Source organism: Alexandromys fortis, unplaced genomic scaffold (genome assembly GCF_014885135.2).
Source record: "Alexandromys fortis isolate MF-2015 unplaced genomic scaffold, M_Fortis_MF-2015_v1.1 scaffold_140, whole genome shotgun sequence".
NCBI lineage: Eukaryota > Metazoa > Chordata > Mammalia > Rodentia > Cricetidae > Alexandromys > Alexandromys fortis.
Genome location: NW_026068048.1, coordinates 4,703,964 through 4,718,420, shown reverse-complemented (window position 1 = coordinate 4,718,420; position 14,457 = coordinate 4,703,964). Strand labels below are relative to the sequence as shown.

Sequence of the window (14,457 nt, the reverse complement as noted above, 5' to 3'; positions counted from 1 at the left end):
GTTTGTTCCCCTGTGGAACATTATTTCACAGCAATGCCTAGGGAAAAGCTGGGGACATTTAATCTGGAGGACATGAGTGACTCCAGAGAAAGCCCACACGTAGGTGCAAGTTTGAGATATAGCAGTCGAGAGAAACAGACAGGGTGGCCCTGGAACAGCACTAGACCAGAGACCCCAGTACTGGGTCACACAAGGCAGGTGTGCTTCTCCAGCAAGGAGATTTGTCTCTCCTTTCTTTGTGCACAATTCCTCATTCAGCCACCAGAATCTGGAAAACAAGGATTGTTTGCTGCTGATTTTGCCAGAGCTGTCAGCCAGAAAGTACGGAAATAGCAAGCCATACCCTGCAATACACACACAGCTCATTTCACTTCTCGCCACGCTGGAGACTGAAGGGAGGGAGCCGAGATTTCCACGCCTAAAATAAACAAATGAACCAATGGTGCAGGCCTGTGATCTCCCCCTTTGGGAGGAAGGCCAGACTATCTGGAGTTTGAGGCCAGCCTGGGCTACACAAGCAAGACCTTGATCATAAAAAACTTAAAGCATGGATTTGATTTTACAAATAGACTCTGGTGAGGCTGGAGAGATGACACATGGCTAAAAGCACTGGTTGTTCTCCCAGAGGACCAGGGTTTGATTCCCAGCAGCCACACAGAGGCTCACACAGTCTACAATTCCAGTCCCAGGAGATATAGCGCCCCCTTCTGGCCTCTGGAGCCACTACATGCAAATGATGCATAAGCATACATACAGGCAAAACACCCAAACACATAAATAAAAGTAAAAGTTAGAAATATTAAAAACACAAAAAACAAATAGCCCTCTTACCCTTCGAGGCTATCCACCAGGTGGAGGCCCCGTTGCCTTCCTTCCAACATCCTGATCCATTCTCAGGGGAGTCATTCTCAAAAGAATGGAAGTAGGCACCAGAAGAATGGAGACCTTATTAAACCATAGGCTACTTCCAGTGAGATCCATAACCCACGTCAGCATCTACTGCATGTCAATCACAAGCACCAAAATGTCAACAAGTGAACTGCATTTCCAGAAGCACCCTATGACCCACTTATTCTAACCAATAGGATTGTCACGCCATTGGAAAGGTCCTTATCTAGACAGCAAGGCAGTGGGGTGGGGGCAGGGGCTGATATTTGAGTTTGACCTTGAATCTGTACATTGCTGTGATTGCCGCTTTATGACAGCTTCTGGTTCCGGGAAATGCAAACAGTACCAAAGAAAAATAAACCACCTCTGAAGTTGTTTGGGTCCCTCTATTCTCCTAGAAGCAAAGGAAAACCGGGAAGTTTTCCAAAATCTTAGGGGCCACACGAACTCCCAGCTCTCCCTGAAAAAGCCAGAACTCACATGGTTCACTGCCTTTCCCTGTCCCCGGCGCTCTGTCGTCAGCCCTGCTGCCCACGCTGGCCACCGAGACGCACCTGCACCGCCTGGTCTTTGTGGCCACTTCCAATGCAGCCTTTGTGTCAGGAGGAAGTGTTGGTCCAGAGAAAGCTGATGCCCAACAGCATCAGGTGGTGTCTTGGCAACTGTCCAAACAGCCCCAGGAAAACAAGGGACATTTACAGTGTCACAGCTCAACACACTGACTCTCCTCTGAGTCACCTGAAAACTCTGCTCCTGCCAGGGGACTCCTCCTGGCCACAGTCCCACAGAAAGAGGAAAGCCAGCAGGCCCTCTGGACTGTTGGTGTGCACCTCTGCAAGATGGGACCCTCATGAAGGCCATGGTCAGCCTGCATTCAGTCTGGCCTTTAGGCCCATATTAACAGTGGAGGACCATGGAGCTGGAGAGATGGCTCAACGGTTAGGAACACTGACCGCCCTTCCAGAGGACCTGGGTTCAATTCCCAGCACCCACATGGCAGCTCACACCTTTTGTAACTCCAGTTCCAGGGGACTCAACATCCTCACCCAGACATTCACGCAGGCAAAACACCAAAGCATATAAAAAAGAATAAATTAATTTAAAAAGAAAGAGTGGGGGACTCTTGGCTGTTACTGGGTTTGTATCCTTTGTGAGTGTTTGAATGATGGAAAATTTTTAGATTTGGAATAGTGTGGCGATTCTATAGGCATATATATTGTCCAAATGCATTGAATTCTGCACTTAAGATTTGTATGTTTTATAATGTGGAAATCAAACTTTGGTTTAAAAGTAGCCTAGGCAAAAAAGGTAATGAGTTGGATCCTGTAACTGAGAAATCCAGAGCAATGGCTTCAGCTCTAGCTTGATCAAGAGTCTAGCCTGGGAAACTGAGGGAGACTTTGCCTCAAAATGAGAAGTAAACAGAGGACAGAGAGGCAGAGCAATTGTTTATACAACCAGAAGCCCCAGGTTCAATCCCCAGCCTTATATCATCAACAAATGAAACAAGACTTCCCCGCAGATCACGTGACACTCAGGACACACAGCCTCTCGTATGCAATTAGCTGCACTGCTGCAGAGGAAGAAAAGACTCTGGACTTAAAAAGGAAAGAGCCCAGCCTGGTGGTTTACGCCTTTCATCCCAGCACTCTGGAGACAGAAGCAGGAGGATCTCTGTGAGTTTGAGGTCAGCCTGGTGTCTATAGTGAGTTCCAGGACAGCCAGGGCAACATAATGAGATGCTGGTTTTTTATCTTCAAAAAGTTAGAAGACAAAGAAGTATTTCTCTTCCTTCCTTCCCATTGGAGCCTCCAGGACGGCCAGAGAGTCAACAAGGGCCATAAACCAGGGCACAGTGGACCTTGGGGCCCTGTCCAGCAGGCAGGTTTAGAGAACAAACAATCAAGGGCTCTACAGCTCTTGAGTAAAAACAATGGAGCTAAATTCACTGATCCCTGGGGAAGAGGAGGCGGAGAGATAGCAAGTGACAAAGCCTCAGTGTCTGTCAACCTCCTTTGCTCGGCGCTGACACCTCCCACTTTGAGCCTCCCTAAAGTACTGGGGAGAGGTTTGCTGTATTTTTCTTTCTTTCTTTCTTTCTTTCTTTCTTTCTTTCTTTCTTTCTTTCTTTCTTTCTTTCTTTCTCCCAGCTAAAACAGGTTTTCCGAGGGATTTTAGGATTACTGCCCCTGGGTGGGGGTGGGTGGCCCTGGGGGGGGGGAGACCCCCGAGAAGGGGTCTGCTGACAGTACACAGAAACTCACGGGCTCTGCAGTGAACAGCAGGTCTCAGCACACTTGTTTTGAAGACTTTCTAAACGAAAATAAAAAATCTAGGGGGAGAAGGGAGGCAGCAAATTGGACCGACCCTTCTCTTAAGAAAGAACTTTAAATATATAATCAGAAACAACCCAGGCAAGGCATTTATAGTAATCTTATATAGAATCATGGTTTAATGTAAGCAGCTACGATTTAGTGAGAAAGAAAATGAACAATGTCCAGTGAGAAGCCAGAGAAAGACAGGACCCTGTGACAGCCTAGAAAGTTCTCTCATCTTTTCTTCTTAGAAATGCCTCCAAGGTATCCGCCTGAACGAGAGGACAGAGTTTGTCCTGAGATGTCCTCGCCTGGGGATAGCCTGTGTTCTCAAGCTATGGACAACCAGGTCCCACACGATCCCAAAGAGCCCCTACCCGATTTACCAGGGAGCCTCCTCTCGGTTACAGGGAGGCCCCTCTCTGTTATTCGGCATCCTTTGGATCCACGACCAACTTGCAGAGGGACTTGTGGGCAATTAGGTTCCCTTTTGTGTGCGGGTCACACAAAACACAGCTGACTAGGTGGGTGAGCCACCCCACTGCTCACTCCGAACACCACTAAAAAGCTTCCTTTTCATGCACAGCCTGAACATTGCAGACAAAGCCTCAGCTCCCAGCCGGGCTCGGCACCCCAGGAAATGAGGCCTGACTGAAACAGCAGGACCCGGGAGCTGGAGATGTTAGAGAGGCAGAGCGCTGGCCCACACTCTCTCAAGACTCTAGGTTTATTCCCCAGGGGGCAAGAGAGAGGGGGAATCTGGGTCCAACAGTCTGGCCCTGATCTAGGGCCTTCCATAGCGAAGAGAGCAGACCAGCCTTTGAAAGCCGAGAGGAAGGGACCACAGAGAACTGATAAGAAATTAAGTTTGTCTTGGGCGAATAAGGATCCAATCCTGCAAGCACAGGGACGGAGGAGTCTGACCTGAGGGCTGTTGTATAAGCTCCGGACTATATTTCTAATTTTGGGGTGCCTATTCCCTCCCCTTAGTCAGCTCACCCTCCCAATACTTTCAAACCTCACCTCCCTCCCACCAGCCAGAATGCTTCCTCAGTTTACCCTTTTCCTGGCCTCAAAGCATCCCCACACCTGACTTCTTCACTTTTACCTTTTGGTTAGTTTGTATTTGAGACTGAGCTGGCCTGGAACTCCCGGCACCCAGCACCCAGCCTGTCGGTGTCCTGATTCCTGAGTCCTCAGGTGTGTGCTACCACAGCTCCAGGCATTTCTGTCTGGTTTTTTGTCGGGTGAGCGAGTAATCAAGGTTTATCCTAGAAAGCAAAACTCAGTGCTCCCACCAGAAGGAAGAAACTGCGAGGCCTAGGGGCAACAAATTTGCTGAGGGGACTTCAGCCTCACTTCTCTGGTAGTGCTTTAGGAGGCTGAGATAGAATAATAACCCAGCAGACACAAGCCCTGGGGCTGTAAACACAAAAACAAATTTTTAAGAAGACTCTAACAGGGTGGAGAAGGCAGACTTGTGACCAACTCCTTGGGAGGCAAAGACAGGAGGATGGAGAATTCAAACTCTCTCTCTCCAAAAAAAAAAAAAAAAGGCAAAGCAAAACAAACAACAACAAAAAAAAGCAAGTCTACAGACTTACCTGTTCTAAAAGCATTTGGGAATGAGGATTGTAGCTCAGTAGCAAAATATTTGTGAGGTATACAAGAGGCTCCAGGTTCAATCCCCAGCAAAATAATTAAAAAAAAAAATACATTGAGAGTTGAGCAGTGGTGGTGTGTGTCTTTAATCCCAGTACTCCAGAGGCAGAGACTGGTGAATTTGAGGCCAGCCTGGTCTACAGAGTTCCAGGATAGCTAGGGCTGTGTAAAGAGACCTTCCCTGGAAAAAGCAAATGTGTATACACACACGCATACACATACACACATATGCACACTCACACGCACACACACGAGTGCACTTGCCTTCTGTCTTCTTTACTTTGCCTCCCTCCAGCATCTTCTCCGGCAACCCAGCCACCCTGGCTTTGTTTGTCCCCACTCCGCAATGACTTGCTTTCTGCTCTTCCCTGGAAGGGGTAATTGAGGCCTCTCCTTCACTCTTCAGGCTAGTCAACCTTGGCTGTCTGCTAAAAAGACTTAACCTCTCTCGGCTTCCTCCACACTCCCACCCCTTCCCAAGTGACTCCCAAAGTGGCATCCCCAGTCAGCAGCTGGCAGGTCGCCAGGTCCCACTCTTCATCCCAACCCCCCCAGCTGGCATCCCTGCTAGCCCAACTTTCAGTTGGGATGCACGACCTAAGTTACGGGTAGAAGTTGGTGGGAAGGATGGGTGAGCGAGAGGATACTGACAGTCTGCTTTATTCACCTGCTTGTTTTCACAGTGCTGGGAACAGAACCCAGGATCAGGCGCATGTTAGGTGAGCACTGCACTGAGCTACCTCGCCAGAGACTTTCACACTGGCTAAAGCCATCAGCAGTGCTTATCAGAGTAAGGAAAGAAGATAAAGACAATGGGATCACTGGGTCTAAAGCAGCAGCTTCTCAATCTGTGGGTCGCGTGTATCAGAGGAGAGCTAGAGAGTCGGTTCAGTGGGGTTCAGTGGGTAGGAGTGCTCGCCGCTCTTGCAGAGTACCTCAGTTTGCTTCCTAACATTCATGTCAAGGGGATGCTCACAACAACCTGTGATTCCAGTCCTATGACATCCAGTGCTTTTTTCTGGCCTCCAAGGCCTTGTGGTGCATATAGGCATTTACTCAAGGTGCAGGTGCACGCGCGCGCGCATACACACACACACACATACATACACTCTTAAAACTTTAAAAAAGACCCAGACTCCGATCCTTTCTCTTCCCCTAAGACTCCCTGGAAGGTTCCACAGGGAGAACCTGTTCTGAAAGGCTTGGCATCCTCCAGGGTATGCGTTATTCACTGGCTTCCCCTGTCATCTCCCCCCCAGAAACTGTCATAAGTCTGCCAAACCATCTGTTCAAATGACAAACAATCTAGCAAGAACTGAAGTCCCAGAAAGAGGCGGCAACTTTCTGGAGGCTGTAAAGCAATTTTGTGGGGGTGGCAGTCAGGCCTTAGGGCCTTACGTTGGACATCTTGCGATTCCCAGGCCAAGCAAGCTCCTACAACGCTGGCCTGTGATCCTCTGGCCCAAATGCCATACATAATTAGAAGTTATAATCCTGTAATTCCATGATGACATCTTTCAACTTAAATATACTTTAAAACTTTTTAAAATGCCAAAAGCAACTTTAAAAAAACCTTCCCACTGTCCCCACCTGTCTCCATATTCCCCCCTCTGTTCAACTACTTCAATCGTGAGCAAAAACTCTAAGTCGGCAGTGTCCCGCGGGAGAAGGAAGCTGCCAAGCCCATTTATGAAGTGGCGAAGCTGCGCTGAACAATTAAGAATTGATTGCTCTGTGGGAAGTAGTTTCACTTCCCTATTCATGGTTACTGGCTGTGCCTTCGATCGTATCAGTTAGAAAAATATCCACGACAATCTCTCAACCCACCAGGTGAACCTTGGCCAAACTCCAAAGGCTATTTTTAGACTCACTAGGGACCTGAAAGGAAGGTGAGAAGCCTGTCACTGTGATTCGAACCTCCAAAGTGTTTTCGTAAGCCAGTTCCTGCAGCTGTTGGGCATGCCAGCTCCAGTATGGGCGCCTGCTGGGGTCGCTTTTGAGGAACTGAGCTCCAGGGCGAAAGGCAGTCGGGTAAGTTGCCGAGGAGCGTCAGGACTTGCCAAGCGCGCAGTGCACAGTCTCTCGACCGCTCGGTCTCTCGGACAACCAAATACAGATAAATCCGCTTTGAAGAAGGGGTGAGACTGCCATTCTCGGGGCCTCTTGGGCGACGCAGGACAAACGAGGGAGGTGCGCTCGAGGTCCCTTCGCAACAGCCACCCTCCCCTTACCTACTAAGAAGTCGAAGGGAGAGAACGCTGAAAGCTTTTGGGAGGCAAAAGATCAAAACTCTCGGTACGCACTAAGTACTCTGGTGGAAGCTGGGCTACGGTCGGTCGCAGCGCGGAGCGACCTAGCTCGCCAGCGTGGCCAGGGGCTGGTCCTTACCCCACGGGCGCGGGAAGGCTGGCAGGGCCACCCGAATCACCTCTCCAGGCTCCTACCTGCGCGCGGCTCGCCCGTGCACCTGTGCGCCGGAGCCCGGCTGCCATCTGCTCCGTGCGCCCAGCCTCACGCAGTCCCTTTTGCCCTCCCTTCCCGCATCAGCCCCGCGTGTCCCCTCCCGTCCCCTCCCCCTCCGGGCCAGGCCGACCCCTGCCGCAAGCCCCATCAGCGCGCTCCACAGTTTGAGCGGACAGAGAGGGTCTGAGAGCTCGCCACCCACCTTCCGAAAGTAGTCATCGTTCTCTTTCTCCAGCGGCTGGGGGGCCGCGGGTAGCAGTGCGTCAGTCATGCTGGCGGCGCGGGAGCCGAGGGTGAACTGAGGTGCAGTGGCCACCAAGGGCCCCAGAAGGCGCCGGGACCCGCCCCCGCCCCTGTCCCGTTCCCGCCCCGCCCCGCCCCGCTGGACAAGCGGCTGGGCTGCAATGCCGCCCCTCCCGAGCCCCAGAGCGCCAGATATCTGGAGCCCCGCCCCTCCCAGAAAGGCAGAGTCGTAGGCGGAGCCCGAGCCTGGAACTCTGCTCTTCCCTGCATCCCTGAAAGTGAGCCACACCCCCTAATCTTTGGAGCCACGCCCCACTTACCTCAGGCCCCGCCCACAGCGCACGAGCCCCTCCGCCAGCCCCGCTCGAGGACGTTGTCTTGAAGCCTCCGCCCTCATTTGCATAGGCCACGCCCTGCCCTTTCCGCGCCTGTGGTGTTCAGACCTTGAGTCTGGAGCCTAGAGCACTGCTTGCCTGCTGAGCCTACGGTCTTACTCCGAGCGTGGTTAATAGCTCTCCCTTGTGAGCACCGAGGTGGTGCAGCGGATTGGATAGGGGTTTCAACGACCGCAGTGAAATCCAAACTGGGATTCACCCTTTTCTCGGGACCCTTGGGAGAAGTAGCTGTAGAGAGTGTGCGAGGGCAATTCACGCTTGGTTTGCCACCCAAGGGCTTGTACACGCGGGGAGGATTCAGGACCAGTTCCATCTCCGCTCGGGAGCTCTTGGCGCTGGCCAAGGGAAGTCAGGAAAGCTTCTTGCAGGAGGAAAGGTCACCGACTGCTTTGGCTGGTTTTAGGCATGGTTGGTGGATGGCAGCAGCCCCCGGGAGAGGGGGCCACCTACTGAGCTGGAGGGGCTTTGTGCCCGAAAACTCTGAGGATGTTTTTAAGGATCTTAGAGAAAACAAACCTCGGTTTTCTCACTGAAGAATGGAGCCTAGGTGATTCTTTCTCCGGCTGGCCCGGGGTTTCTGAATCAGATGTGATTAGTACAGGAGTATCAGGGGTCCCCTAAGCTCGGGCTTCGCGCTACCTCTTAATGGAGAGTAAACACACTCTACGGTCGGATACTGGGGCCACAGGGGGCGATGATCTAGCTGCAGGAGCCTAGAGTCCCCAACCGGTAGAGCCGAGTTCCTCCTCGCATTGCCTCCCCCCATTACCACCACCAATGGACACCTTTGTCTGCTGCTTCTGTCTTTGGCGATCGGTAGGTCGCAATGTAAATTTCAGGTAAAGTCAATCAGCTTTCAAAACTAACCAACCGTTTTCGTACTCCTTAAAAAGGGTATTAGAGGGATTGGAAAGATGGCTCAGCGGATAAGGTTGCTTGCCGCCGGTCCTGACAACCTGAGTTTCATCCCGGAGACCCATAGGATAGAAGGGGCGAGAACCAACTTCTACACTCTGATCCCCACACGTGCGCTGTGGCACGTACATGCTCCCCTCCCCCAATGCACACAAAATAAATAAATGTAAAAAAATTATTTAAAGTGTATCGGGGGTGTTTCGAGAATTTTAAAATGACTGCTTAATTAAACAATGACAACAGCTTAGCAAATGTTATCATTTTAAATCCATCTGGTCATGAGAAAAGGGCTACTTCAGTTTAAGAAAGATCCTGTCGCCAGCCTGGTCTACTGAGTTAGTTTCAGGACAGGCTCCAAAGCTACAGAGAAACCCTGTCTCGAAAAAAAAAAAGAAAAAGAAAGAAAAGAAAGAAAGAAAGGAAGAAAGAAAGAAAGAAAGACCCTGTTATCTCAATGCCTTTCAGGAAGCTGAAACAGCAGTATTGTTGGGCTCAAAGCTAACCTGATATCTTAGTTTGCTTTACATTACTGTGATAAACAGTCTGACCCCAAGAACCTGGGGGAGGAAAGGGTTTGTTTGATGTAGACCTTATGTAGACCTTCTGTAGACCTTCTGTAGACCTTCTGTAGACTTTTTTTTTTTTTGGTTTTTCGAGACAGGGTTTCTCTGTGATTTTGGAGCCTGTCCTGGAACTAGCTCTTGTAGACCAGGCTGGTCTCGAACTCACAGAGATTCTGTAGACCTTATGTAGACCTTATGTAGACAGTATGTAGACTTTATGTAGACCGTATGTAGACCTCATGCAGCCCTCATGTAGACTTTATGTAGACCTCATGTAGACTTTATGTAGACCTTATGTGGGCCGTATGTAGACCTTATGTAGGCCGTATGTAGACCGTATGTAGACCTTATGAATCAATGCATCACTGAGCAAAACCAATTCAGGAACTCAAGGCAAAAACCCCAAGGCAGGACATGAAAAAGAGACAGTGAAGAACACTGCTTACTGGCTTGCTCCCCATGGCTTGCACAGCCTGCTTTTGCTTTCTTAAATTAATATTACTTTATGTGTATGGTAGTTGTCTTAGGGTTTCTGTTGCTGTGAAGAGACACCATGACCACAGCAATTCTTATAAAGGAGAACATTTCATTGAGATTGGCTTACTGTTCGGGGGTTTTAGTCCATTATCTTGGCAGGAAGCATGGCAGCATGCAGGCAGACAGGTGCTAGAGATGTAGCTGAGAGTTCTATATCTGGATCTGCAGGCAACAGGAAGTGACGGTGACACACTAGACAGGCTTGAGTTTCTGAGACCTCAAAGTCTACCCCCTAGTGACATACCTCCTCCAACAAAGCCACCCCTACTCTGACAAAGCCACACCTCCGAATAGTGCCACTCTCTGTGAGTCTATGGGGCCCATTTTTATTCAAAGCACCACAGCTATTTTGCCTACATGTTTGTCTGTGCACTATTAAAACGTGCATGCCTGGTACCCATATAAGGGTGCCAATCCCCTAGAACTGGAGTTACAGATGGTTTGAGCCTACTTGTGTTGCTGGGAATCGAACCCAGGTACTCTGAAGTGCATTCAGTTGAGATTCTCTCCTCCAGGATGACTCTAGCTAGTGTCAAGCTGACAAAAAATTAACCCACCACACTTGGGCTCGGTGGAAAAACACTGTCTCCATATTCCAAGGAAGAAAGGAAAGGAAAGAAAAGGAAAGGAAAGGAAAGAAAAGAAAGGCAAGAAAGAAACCTACAGAGTCCTAAGCAGCTGTACTCTGAAGCAGGAGTTTGGGAAACAGCTAATTAAAAAAAAAAAAAAAAAAACTTCCCCACGTTGGAAAGATAGCTCAACAATTAAGAGCTCTGCTGTGCTTCCAGAGTTCCTGAGTCCAATCCCCACACCCACATGGTGGCTCACAACCATCTGTAGTGGGATCTGATGCCGTCTTCTGGCCTGCAGACATGCAGACAGAGTACATGCAGATAGATTGCCTGTATGTGTGCCAGTGCACCACGTCTGTGGAGGCCACAAGAGGATGTTGGTTCCCCAAGAACTGGAGTTACAGACAGTTGTGAGCTGCCATTTGGGTACCGGGAATTGAACTCAGGACCTCTGAAAGAGTAGCCAGTACTCTTAAACCACTGAGCCATCTCTCCAACCTCTCCTTTATAAGCTTTATTTTTTTTAAAAAAAAAAAGTGTTTAGATGCCAGACAGTGGTGGCACATGCATTTAATCCCAGCACTCAAGAGGTGTAGGCAGGTGGATTTCTGTGAGTTCGAGGCCAGCCTGGTCTGTAGATTGAGTACCAGGACAGTTAGGGCTGTTGCACAGAGAAACCCTTTCTCAACAAAACAAAACAAACAAGCTATATATACACACCACATGTCTTGAGCCATGTTCTCATTCTATTGTTCAGGCTGTCGCAAAACTCACCGTATGAGTTTTGAACCCTTCTGTCTTAGCCCTCCAAGTGCTGGAATTATAGTCATGAGCCACCACAGATGACTCAACTTTTTTTTAAAGGCAACTATGTCATCACCCTAAGAGAAGATCCAACTGTACTTTGTCCTATAGAGAGAGACTTGTAAAAAGCAAATACAATAAAAACCAAGGTCGATTATTTAATCTAGTCTGACATCATTGCCTTTTTCCAGCTGCCACCTTTGTTAAGAAAGAAAAGTGATGGGGATGTAGCTCAGTGGTTGAGTGCTTGGCTAGCATGTATGAGGTGCTGTGTACAACACCTAGCATAATACAAACAGAAAAGAAAAAGAAAAGGAAGCATGTTGTGAAAGACATACCAGCTGACCTAAAGCTCCCTTCTATGGGTCTTCAGAGGTCCAGTGGGCATCCATCTCCAGGATACATGAGCCATTTGAACTTTAATCCTCAGGTGTACCCAACATCAGGTACCTTTCAGACAGCCTCATGACTCACTGCAGGGCATCCCACAGTCTCCTTCTACCATAACTCTGACCTCATTGTGACCAGGAAATGAGACCTGTTACTGCTGAAACTAAAAACTGGCATTGAACTGTGTATACCAGCACAGATCTGTAACAGCCCCCACAAGGGGGACTGAAGCAAGAGTATCAAGAGTTCAAATCCCCACTTGGGAAGTAGAAACAGGAGGACAAGAAGGTTGAGGTAAGGGTGGAGAGATGGCTCAGTTCACAAAGAGAATGCTGTACAAACACGAGGGCATGTTTTATAGCTCTAAAACCCACTTTATAAAAACTCTGAGAATGGTGGCATACACTTGTAATCTCAGCACTGGGGAGACAGAGACAGGATATCCCTGGGGCTCACTGGCTACTTAGCTTAGCCTCAGGACCTAGTGAGAGACCCTGTTTCAAAAACCTTGTGGCAGAGGGCTTATCCAATGTGCAGGAGGGCCTGTGTTCCATGCCCAGTCCCACATAAAACAGGGCACGGCAGTACAACACCTGAAATCTCTTTTTTAAACATTTTTTTGTTTCATTTTTTTGGTTTTTGTTTGTTTTTCTTTTTGTATTCTGAGACAGGGTTTCTTTGTAGCTTTTGGAACTAGCTCTGTAGATCAGACTGGCCATAAACTCACAGAGATCTGCCTGCCTCTGCCTCCTGAGTGTGTGCCACCACTACCTGGCAGTGTGTTTTGGGATTTTTAAAAAATTTATTTAACTTTATTTTATATGCATTGGTATGAAATGTCAGATCCCCTGGAACTGGAGTTACAGACAGTTTTGAGCTGCCATGTGGGTGCTGGGAATTGAACTCAGGACTTCTGGAAGAGCAGCCTGTGCTCTCAACTGCTAAGCTGTCTCTCCAGCCCCTGTACGCAAAATCTTGGAATGCACGGAATTGGAAGCAGAGGATCAGAAGTTCAAGGTCATCCTTGGGTATACAGCAAGTTCAAGACCAATCCAGGCTTCATGAGACCCTCTTACAAAAACAAAACAAAATAAAAATTTACAGGGTGGGCAGTCTTCCTAAAGAACATGTAAGCTTAGCCTCAGGCCTACACACACACACACACACACACACACACACACACTTGTTCATATTCCACACATATACATATGCTCTCACAAAAAAGAAACAAAAGAACTTTCCTAATTGTACCATTTGAGAGAGAAGTCATCTAGTTCCCTAACAAGAAATTACCTAACAGCCCATCCACTTGTAGAACAGATGGGTGAGGCACAGCAGGGTCACAAAATGGAAAGTCACAAACAATAAAATGAACATCCTGCTTTTACCTACAGAATCACAAGGAATCTCATACCGGTGTTGCTGAGCAGAGGAAGCCAGACATAAAATACTATATGAGGGCCAGCAATGTAGTTCAGCCGGTTAAAGACGCTCGCCACAAAAGCCTGGCAACCAGAGGTCAGTTCCGAGAACCTACATGGAAGCGCAAGGAGAGAACCGACTCCATGAAGTTGTTCAGATGTGGCAAGCCCTACTCCAGCAAACAAACCAATGTTTACAATCTAAAACAGATCTACTGTATGGTGCGGAAGCTCCACTCCTGAGTGCAGAAGCAGAGGAAACGACTAGGGTGTCAGGAACACTTGTCTCCTGTTCCTGACTGTTGCAGGACTGTTCGCACTGGGCATGAACTGGAAGCCATGGGTGTGTTCATCCACAGGTTCAAGGATAAAAAGAAAATATGGTACAGAAACAGATGCTATCCTGACACGGAAGAGAGTGAAATCCCTCTAGCTATGTTAGCACAGGCCTTTGATCCTAGCCCTCTGAATGAAGAGGCTGTCAGATCTCTGTGAGGTTGAGGCCAGCCTGGTTTACATAGTGAGGTCCAGGCCAGCCAGGGACATAGATGTATCAGTCACTTTCTGTTGCTGTGATAAAACACCATGCCACCAAGGCAACCAACAGAAAAAGGAATTTATTCGGATTTAGGATTCCAGAGGGATAGGAATCCACGCTGATAGTCCAGAGCTAAGAACTTACACCTTTTACACTTTTATTTTATGTGTGTGGATGTTTTGCCTGCCTGCCTGCATGTCTGTTTACTGCAGGCATGTATATGTCCAGTCCTAAGAGCCTTCATCATTTTTCTGTTTTGTTTTTTGAGACAGAGTTTCTCTGTATAGTTCCGACTGTCCTGGAACTTGCTCTTTGGACTAGGTTGGCCTCAGCGATCCTCTGGCCACTGCCTCTTGAGTGCTGACGTTAGAGGTGTAAAACACCACACTTGGCTAAGAGCTTGAACTGCAAATAGGAAGCAGAGAGAGCAAACTGGGAATTGCACATAGCTTTGAAACCTGAAAGTGATATACTTTCCCTAGCAAGGCCACCTCTCCACCAATTGGGCACCAAGTATTCAAACATCTGCACCTATGGGGAATATTCTCATTCAAACCACATAGAAGACTGAAAACCTGCTGAGCAGTTAGGGGGTGGAGGCAGGAGGATCAAGTGTTGAAGGGCATCCTCAGCTACATAGTGAGTTCAAGGACAGCCTGGGCTAATGAGGCTTTATCACATAGATAGATAGATAGATAGATAGATAGATAGATAGATGAATAAAAAATCCTTTCAATTTCAATAGTGTCGA

General features: G+C 48.5%; 1 protein-coding gene across 1 annotated transcript in view; it reads right to left on the bottom strand.

Moving 5' to 3' along the window:
* The window catches only part of Rhpn2 (rhophilin Rho GTPase binding protein 2), a 56,933-nt gene extending 49,267 nt beyond the window's left edge, over positions 1 to 7,666 (bottom strand). The window contains 1 exon segment of the mRNA XM_050118955.1: positions 7,531 to 7,666. Coding sequence (XP_049974912.1) covers positions 7,531 to 7,599 — 69 coding nt within the window. The 5' untranslated portion in view covers positions 7,600 to 7,666.
* Positions 7,667 to 14,457: the final 6,791 nt, after the last annotated feature.